The 10,055-nt window shown below is 27.3% G+C and overlaps 1 protein-coding gene across 1 annotated transcript in view; it reads right to left on the minus strand.

The window, feature by feature from the left end:
- Positions 1 to 7,176: 7,176 nt before the first annotated feature.
- The window catches only part of LOC100209449 (transcription factor HvSoxJ3), a 2,921-nt gene continuing 42 nt past the window's right edge, over positions 7,177 to 10,055 (minus strand). Inside the window, exons 1-3 of the mRNA NM_001287360.1 lie at positions 9,971 to 10,055; positions 8,126 to 8,290; positions 7,177 to 7,975 (exon numbers count right to left, since the gene is read on the minus strand). The exon at positions 9,971 to 10,055 is cut by the window's right edge and continues 42 nt beyond it. Coding sequence (NP_001274289.1) covers positions 7,226 to 7,975; positions 8,126 to 8,272 — 897 coding nt within the window. The 5' untranslated portion in view covers positions 8,273 to 8,290; positions 9,971 to 10,055 and the 3' untranslated portion in view covers positions 7,177 to 7,225. The remainder of the gene's footprint in view (positions 7,976 to 8,125; positions 8,291 to 9,970) is intronic.

The following is a 10,055-nucleotide window of genomic DNA, read 5'->3' on the forward strand; positions in this document are numbered from 1 at the left end:
CAACTAGACGTATATTCATCGATTAGTTTTAAGTTTCATATCACAATCTCCCAGCGTTCAAAAATAATGACCTTATAAAGTTTGAGGGGTTACACATTTTATATGGTCATAATTTTTGAACGCTGAGTAACTATACTAGGAAGGTTTTGATAATAAGATCGTCATGATCTTTTTTCATAAGTCTTGTTTTTTTTTGTTTTTGTAAACTACGACCTAGTAAACGTGATTATATAGTGACAACGTGATTATACATAAAATGTGAATGACAATGTGACCGTACATAAAATGTGAATAACAAAGTGATCATACATAAAATTTGAATGACAACGTGATTTTACATAAAATGTGATATTATATGAAGTTTTGAACATTGTTATACGATACTTCAACGTTAAATGTCTGCTATACGTCAGTTTATAAAGATCAGATAACCTTAAAAAATTTGCACTCCACTTATCTAAAACTTTTATATAAATATTTATTATCTATTTTTATATGATAATTTTTTTAATATTGTTCTATTGCTATTATTATTCGTTATTTTTACTAACTATTATTATTTTTTTAATTTCGTTATTTAATTACTCATATAATTGTTATTATTATGTGAGTATATTATTATTACTAATATAATTTCATTGCTTTGTTCTTAATACTTCAATACTTCTTTTTAGCTTTATATATTTTGGAGCAAAATTGGACATTTATAAACTTGATGATTTAAGTTTTTTATTCTGCACTTTTAGAAACAGAATGAGAAACTTCATAAGTACACTATAATTTTCAATTTAATGTTGCTATTTTTATAAACAAACCGTTTTCTGCTATAATTAAACTTTACCACTTTAAATATTTAAAATTGGTAACTGCCTAAAAATCATTTGAGAATAACTTTTGAACAATAAATATTTTGTAAGACAATTTTTAGCAAAGTGCTTTATCAGTAATATTACCTATTATTGTACTGAACAAATACCAAGTAAGGGCTAAACTTGGTGCGCTGTCACACGACACAATGGTTATATCAAAATAATTATTTTTAAAGTAAACCCATTAAAGGCTTGTAATCATGTTAAAAAGCAGCTGTGACGCAGTGGTTAGAACGCTTGCTTTAGAAGCAAGAGACCCAGTGTTCGAACCGAGCTCTGGGCATAATTCGATAAGTGATACAAAATTGATTGAATTTTGTTTGACAAAGTGGTTCATTTAAATAATTATTATTCCTCATGTTAAACTTGCTTAATGGTTTCAAAATAAAAAGGATAAGATAAGAGAGATAAATTTTATTTCCACATATAGACAAAAGATAAATTTTTGTATACGTTTAGTTTACATATATCGAGGATTTTCATTTGATTAAAAAATATTGAGGAATGTGCGAACCAATCCGCAGAATCAATTAAACGGATTGCATGTTTCTTACGGCGATAGAGACATTGTAACTTGCTTTGATCAGTGCTACCCCAGGCAATAACTCCATAACTTATATAACTATAAATAAAAGAATAATAAAGTTTAGTTAAATTATTTTTATCTAAATGAGTACGCGCCTTATATAAAATTCCGAAATTCTTTTTATAACTTTCGAGCAGACATAGTTAATATGACGTTTCCATGTGATGTTATGTTTAAATCTATATATTTTTTCTTATATAAAATATATGAAAAAAAATGTATAGATAAAAAAAAAAAACTTTGATGACATTTCTCTTTTTTATTATTATCAATAAAAATATTCGTGGTATATATATTTTTTATGATAACTATGAAATAATGTGTATTTAGTTTTAGTAATATTTAGAGATAATTTATTGGACTTAAACCATTGGTTTAGTTTATCAAGTTCGTGGTTAACTGTTGAAAATAAGATATTAATATCTTCGTTAGAACAAAACTAATTAGTATCATCGGTAAATAAAACTGTATTTAAAATATTAGAAAAGTCATTAACATAAATCAGAAAAAAAAGCGATCCTAGAATAGATCCCTGGGGAACACCGCTTGTAATAATTATATTATCTGTTTTTCCATCTTTGTAGGAAATATATTGCTTCCTGTTAGACAAATAACTTTTAAACCAAGCTGAGTTTGATTTTTTGATGCCAAAGATTTCGAGTTTATACAAAAGAATTATATGATCAACAGAATCAAAAGCTTTAATTAGATCTGCGAAGATACATAAAATATATATTTTTAAAGTTTATTTTAAAGGATATTTTAAAGTATATATTAAATTGTTTAGATATATCATGAACAAGATGTAAGATTGTGTGATCAGTAGAATGACCAGGTTTAAAATCAAATTGTTTATTGTACAAAATATTATTCTTGATTAGGAAAGAGTAGAGTACAAATAGATGTACAAACATAGAGACATAGACTTACAGATACACATACACATTTTATTTTTGTTTGTTTTTTCATTATTTTTTGTTTTTTTTGTTTTTCGTTTTATTACAAAAGAATATGAAGTTTGTAATATATAAATATATAGTTGACAAAAACGAAAGTATACGTGAGAAATACAAAAAGTCTATTGTGTAAAAAAAAAAACGCAACGCTGGCGCTCGCAGAAGACTACTATTTAAATCAACATTAATTTATTTTTATATTAGAAATGTTAAAAAATATGGCGTATATTAAAATAAATTAAAAAAAAAAAAAATACACATGCAAATAATCAATAAAAGTACAACTTTCCACAAAATTCAAATAATGGTATTTAAATATAGTTTTCAAACATACCGTTTAGTTAAGTAAAATAGTTTTTAGCATTAAAATGGGTTAAAAAATCCCAGTTTGATGCTAAAAACCATCGTTATGTATATGTTGGATTTGATGGGTCTGCAATCACAAATATCTTTATTAGTTTTTTGATACTAAAGATGCAGACAGGGAACAAATTATATCGGTTCCTTTTGGTGTCTCCTTGAAGTTGAAAATGCAAACAATCAAGCAATCTGGACTAATTCAATCCTATTAAGCGACCGGGGCCAGGGCCGGGGCTAGGTTTGATAACACGTAGCCGTGACCGGGGCCGGGTTTTTGATCAGGGCTGCATTAATATTGATAGAACCTATAAAAATGTTATTTTTAATTAAAATTTACAACATGAATTTTATTTATAAACAATATTTTATAGGATTTATCAATTTTAATGCAGCCCCGGCCGGGTTTATGACCGGGGCTGCATTAATATTAATAGATCCTATAAAAGTATTGTTTTTAATTATAACTCATATCATAAATTTTAATTAAAAATAACATTTTTATAGGATCTATCAATATTTATGCAGCCCTGGTCATAACCTGGCCCCGGTCGCAGCTATGTGTTATCAAACCTAGCCCCGGCCATAGCCCCGGTCGCTTACTATTCAATCCCTAATTTCATTATTTTTTCCAAACATGTTACCCTATTGAAAGCAAACATGTTACCCTAGTGAAAGCAAAGAAAATCAAAAACAGCGTAAAAAAGTATTTAAAACCAACTCTGAGTCTACTGGTTAAAAATGGAACTCAATCTTTTAGAAAATGGTCAACAAACATTTGTAAAATATTTATTTTACAGATATTTGTATTTGATTCTGGACCTTTTTTCCACTACTGCAACAGTTGTTCCAGGGGCAATGCCAATAACTTAAAATAAAAATAAATGAAAAGCAGGGACATTGCCATGAGTCAATAGCTGAATCAGATGTAGAATGTTTTTTTTATCAAAATAAAAAAGTTGATCCTGATAAAATTAAAGAAATCGGTTATGGACTAATGACGTTCTATAAAAAGACGAACTATTGATACGATGCAAAATCCCAATCAAGCATTAAATTCAATTATATGGTCTCGCGTATTAAAGCACGCATTTGCAAGTAAATATACAATTTTGTAAAATGCTCAGAGGCGCTATATTATAATGATGGTGCAAACGATGCCTTAGAACTTTTTTACATTATCTTAAATGGAACTGTTACATTACATGGAACTGTTACATTAGCTACAACAAGCAAAATTGTAAAACCAATCGACATTGTAAAACCAAAATTGAACATTTAAATTCATTTAATTTAAACTTTAAAATCAACATTTAAAATCGAAGTCAATGGATAAACATAAATAGCAAAGAAAAAAAAAGTGCAGTTAAAAAAATGTTTTATGAAAATCAGCAAGTAAAAGAAACAAGTGACAGTTACATCTCTGGTGGGTTTTTATAATTTTTATGTTTATATTATTATTTTTGAAGAGTGAGTTTTAGTTTCAGTTATAAAGGCAAAATTAAGTTATTAATTTTGAAGTTTTGTATTTGTATTAACTCAAGCTTTATATTGCATTTAAAAAATAATAATGCGTATTTTATATTAATATAAATTTCTTCTCCTCAAAAAAAAACAACTAAACTTTTTAATTATTAAAAAAGACTTGCTTTCAGTTTAGTGTCACCTTAAGAGTAATTTTAGTTTTTTATTTCAAATATGACATCCTTATCCCCCAAAAAACAAATATTATTCATATCGTAGCATGCTGGATTCCAATTTCTATCTGGAAGGGGTTGCTGCCTCTTCGTTGCCACGTTTCTGGTTAGAGTACACAAAGAGTAAATTTGACCTCGGAGTTAGATTCTTTGGCCAAAAAAAAGTTTGAGACCCAAGTTTTTATAGTCAGTTAACAAAGTTAAGATTTTTTACCCTAAAAACCCACATTATGGGTGCACAGTGTTATGAGAAGATGTTCCTATGTCATTCTCACCAATTACGCTGTAATCGTGTTGACCTAGACAATAATAATTTTATTATCTAGGTTTGAAATCTATTATAATTGGTTTCATACTTAGACTAATATCTCTTCAAACATTTCTTTTCATTTAAACACATTCTACTTCACATTAACTCTATTTTTATTATACTTGGTTTTACTGAGAAAACTATTAAAACATATTTATTAATACACTTTTGTTTTAACTGGTTTTCAAGCAAAAAGATTAAATTCTGAGGCGGACTCAATGTAGTGAAGGCGAATTAGTAAAACTTAAATCGAACTTTTTTTTTTTAATTTCATATTTGACAATCTATGACGAAGGTTTTAATTGAAGTAAATGTAAATTTATATTTGTTTAATACAACTTCTTGTATTATAAAAAAATTTCTTAGAGACTTTTTTTATTTATACAAAATTTAAGACTTTTATAGTCTCTTTTTGAACTTCTTTTGGGTTGTGCTCAGTTGGTTTTTTTCAAATCGTTTTAAATAAAATTATAAACGTCCTTAATTTGGACACGATTATAGATCAAAAGAGCTTGAACTTTTACAACGTGTTTAAGTCAATAAATTTCCTAAAAAACATGTTTTTTTCATTCAAAGTTATGTTTCTCCACTTAATAAGTAAAAGTAAACAAAAGTATATATATGCTGGTAGTAATAGCTTTTTTTGTTCTATTTCCTTGCGAAATATTCTATTGTCTAAATAGTTAAAATAGTTCCTGCACCGGACAAAGTCTTCAATTAAAAATACCATTCAAGAACTTGAGATTTCAACGGTCTGGAAATTAAAGCTCAAGTTAGGATTCCATAATATACCGCAATTATATTATATAAAAATATATAACATAAAATCTTGATAGGTATTTATTACATTTTAATAAATTATAAAATATTGCTTGCAGTCCATAGTAATATTTTTGGTGTTTTTCCTTAAAGCAATCAAGTAGTTTATCTTGCCGACCAGATAATTTATGGAAATAATTTGACTGTTTATAACCCAATGACGGCATTTTCTTAAAAAGCACATTAACTACAATGAGTAATGAAGCCACCAAATTTTTTAAGAAAAATTAACATCAACATCTTTAACAAAATTTGTAATATGTAATTAAAGATGCGTGGTATCAGCACTTGACTATTCTTTTATAAATTATCCGTTGAATCCAAATAAAAGATACATAAAAGTAACTTGTTTTGATTGTTAAAGAAATTTATAATGAGGTTAGTTTCAAAGGATTATTTAATTAAATATCTTAAATTGTTTTCTAAAAAAAAACAAAAAATGATTAAACGTTTAAAATATAATTATAAAATAGCTGAAATAGATGATTTTTCAAAAAAAAAAAAGAAAGATCTTATGATTAAGTAAATAATTTTGACAATAAATAAAATTGACAGGTCTTACTATCTAATAATAATATTTAATAAGTAATAACACATGATGCATATCGTAAATATGTTCACGCATCGTGGAGATTTTACTTATTATATCTATTCATAAAATTATTATAATAAAAACTATTATAATTTAAGTTGATTAAATACTGTAAAAACACGAATCTGTTAAATTCGTTTAAACAATTTCTCTAATGACAACAGGAATAACTGAATAATTAATAATATTATAATAATAAAAATAATAGTAATAATAATAATAACAACAACAATAATGACAACAACAACAATTAAAAAAAAATAGTATGCAATAAAAAGAAGAAAATATCATTGTTCCTCACAAATATATTGTCAATAAATATACTGTAAATAAACAAACGATATATAAACATCATTTCTGACAATATTTACAATGTGTAAAGCGACAACATTCGCTTATTAAATATATATATATATATTTATAACTTAGCATAAATTTAAAATGAAATATGTAAAAGTATGGCAATATATATTTAAAAACCTTTCAATGCGCATACTAAAATATCTTCTTTTAAAGATTTTGATTTGTCGAACTTTCAACACAAATTAGCAAAAATCATTTATGAAGAGCATTCTTTTTTAATAGAGCAATTATGTGACAAATATTTGTAGTTTAATTTCGTTTTGCTAACTCGACTAATCAAAACTGATTTTGAAGTTTTTATAAGTATACAAAGGTCATAATAAATTATATGCTAAAAATGAAATAGAAATGAGGCATTAATAATTTATTATGTTCACGATTTCTAATTTCAGTTTAAAAAAAATATTTTTTTTTTGTTGACTTCTGGTTATGTAAAATATAACTTAGGTCCAAGAAACTCAGTATTAAATGAGAAAAAACGGTTCACTGTCTAATGTTTTCATGTACAACAATGGTTTGCCATTTTATTTTCAACGAATCCTACTTGAAAATACAATAGTTGTAATGTTGCATTATTACAGCAGTATAACTGTTTTTGCTAAAATGTAAACAGGTATAATTACAACTGGCTATAAAATTATTCAAAGCCTTTAAAAGAGTTATCCATAGTTAAAAGCTATAAAGATCTTTCTGCCGAAGAGTACATTTGATAACCCACAGGACTTCCTGATTCGTGAGGAATATGAATAGCAGGTGAAGATGATGAATATGAAGGCATATTACCTTGTGTAACAGCAATGTTCATAATAGAATATCTATCTGACATTGGAATCATATCACTTGCGCTTCTAGGAGTTTGCATAGAACCTAAGGTATAAAAATCATGAGAATTACCAGGAGAACCTACTGAAAGAGGCGAGTGTCTCATTTGAGAGTGAGGCGAAATCATTGGTTGACGACCGTGAATGGATTGCGAATAGTCCGCATACATTGCATAACCAGGTGCATTAGGTATTTGATATATTGGTGGTCCATACATTGCATCTTGAGAATAGGCAGAAGTTGGGTACGGAAACTTCATGTTGGCTGGTATTCCATTAACATCACCTGGGTAAACAAAACCAATTTTGTCTTTTTTTAACATAGCTTTAGCTTTTCTACGCCGTGGTTTGTATTTGTAATTAGGATATTCAATACTATGCTGCGTTTGCAATCGCTTTGCTTCAAGAACATAAGGTCCTTTTTCTGACTCGCCCATTCTTTTCCATTCTGATCCTAAAATTTTTGATATTTCAGAATTATGCATACGAGGGTTAATTTGAGCCATTTTTCTTCTTTTTTCGCGCGACCACACCATAAATGCGTTCATAGGTCGTTTCACATGGTCCGGCTTTTTCTGCTCACTTATATTTGTCACAGAATTAATCTAAATTATAAACAAGGCATCCACAATACTTTTAACCTCTTGACCGTTATTTTTTCAAGATTTTTTTTAGTAAACGCAGAAAATAGAAGCGGCTTTATCAAAGTAACACCTGTTTTAACAAAACTTATTTTAAAAATAAATTAAATATACCTGAACCCCTGACTGGTGAGGTGAAGGAGAGTTTATTTGTTCGTTAGGCGACATTGAGTTGTTGTTGCTATGTAGTTGCTGCATAACGCCATGGTTGTAGGAATGAAGCATTTCGATAGGTTCACACTTGATCGACTTTTCGTACATTTTGATAGTTATGCAAATCTAAAACAAAATTTAAATTTCTATTAACTTTAAAAAAAGTTGCATCCATAAGGTCCGAGGTGAATTGCGTAACTGCCCTTTAAATATACCGTAAAAGTTTGTCAGGTGGCAGGAATGACGCATCAGGTGGTATATATAAATCAAATGAAGTACTTAAAGTATTTAATTTTTTGTTAAAGATAAAAACTAGCTTAAATGAAAAATATATGAACATTATTTTACGCTAAAAATTAATAACTATTGCAAATATATTTAAACAATATATTACGAAACAACGACTAAAAAACTTCTGTTTTTTTTAAAAAAACTTCACATTACTTAAAAACTTTTTTACAAAAATATCTTTGCGTAACTCTTAAAAACGTAACTCTTGACCGTTTTAAGCATTAAAAATTGGATCAAGCGATTACAATCGCGAAAGTATTTCCGGGTACGTTTTGTAATTCAAGCAATTATCGTAATTAGACTAGCCTATGTGACTCAGGAACCATTAATTAGCTTAGAATAAAGATTGAGCCAGATTATTTGCGGTGGAATAAAGTATTTTAACATTTTAATAAAGTTAAGAAAAAAGAAAATTTGAATTATCATTTTTATCTCAATTTTAGCAAATAAAAAAAATAAAACAAAATAAAAAAAACAACGAGATAACGAAAAAAAAAGAAATTTTTATACTAGGGAAATTTGCTGCGATTTTATGTGTCGCCTATAACTCCAAAATGTTATCGATGATTCAAAGATTATGTGTTGAAATATTTAAAACACTCAAAAATATTCTTTTAACGTTAATTAAGGAAGAAAACTGCAACAGCTGAAAATAAACAAATTATTTTAACATTTCAGACATAAAAATGCAGCAATTTTTCACTTTTTGACTTATAACAAAGTCAAAATTTAGGTTAAAAACTTTTGTACAACTGGCAATAGATTAACAAACAGTTTTAAAAAACTTGAAACTAACCCTATCCAAAAAAAAAAAAAAAAAAAATTGGAAATTATTGCTGAGATTAATTTAAACTGCTACGATCTAACGACTTCCATTATTATTCAAAGCATAAGCAAACTAAAAAATCACAAAGTTGTTTAATATAATAAAGACTATGATCAATAAAATAATCATTGAGCTAGAAAAAAAACCAAACGATAAAATACTCGCTAACGCACACACACACACACACACACACACACACACACACACACACACACACACACACACACACACACACACACACACACACACACACACACAAATATGTATGTATGTATATATTGTAGGTAGGTAGGTATGAATGCGTATATATTACAATGACTAGTTACTACAGTTCAAATGGCTATTTATTTATTAAGTAAATTTAATAATTTAAGTTTTGAAAGTTTTTTTTTCCTTGAATCGAAAGCAAACAAATTACAATAAGTATTTTTATAAAGGTTTTGGCGGTTGAAGTACTATTGCTTACGCATGCATTTTTTTTTTAATCAAAGTCAAAATTTAAATATATCAACAAAAATGTCAAACTATTTGCATTTAACTTATGAAGTATTCAAAAATAGCAGACAAGTGTAACACTAAAAAAGACAACAATTAGCTGTTTTTTACAAAGAAAATAAAACAATATTTGTGTATACCTTTTGTTTATATAAATCAGTAATTATATACGGATAGCTTTCGACAGAGATTACCTTTGAGTGCTGTAATTCTATAAGTCAGTTGTTCTGCATTGAATATTTTAATATTAGGAGAACTGACACCATTAATAGTTTAAAA

This window comes from Hydra vulgaris, chromosome 05, assembly GCF_038396675.1.
Source record: "Hydra vulgaris chromosome 05, alternate assembly HydraT2T_AEP".
Lineage (NCBI taxonomy): Eukaryota > Metazoa > Cnidaria > Hydrozoa > Anthoathecata > Hydridae > Hydra > Hydra vulgaris.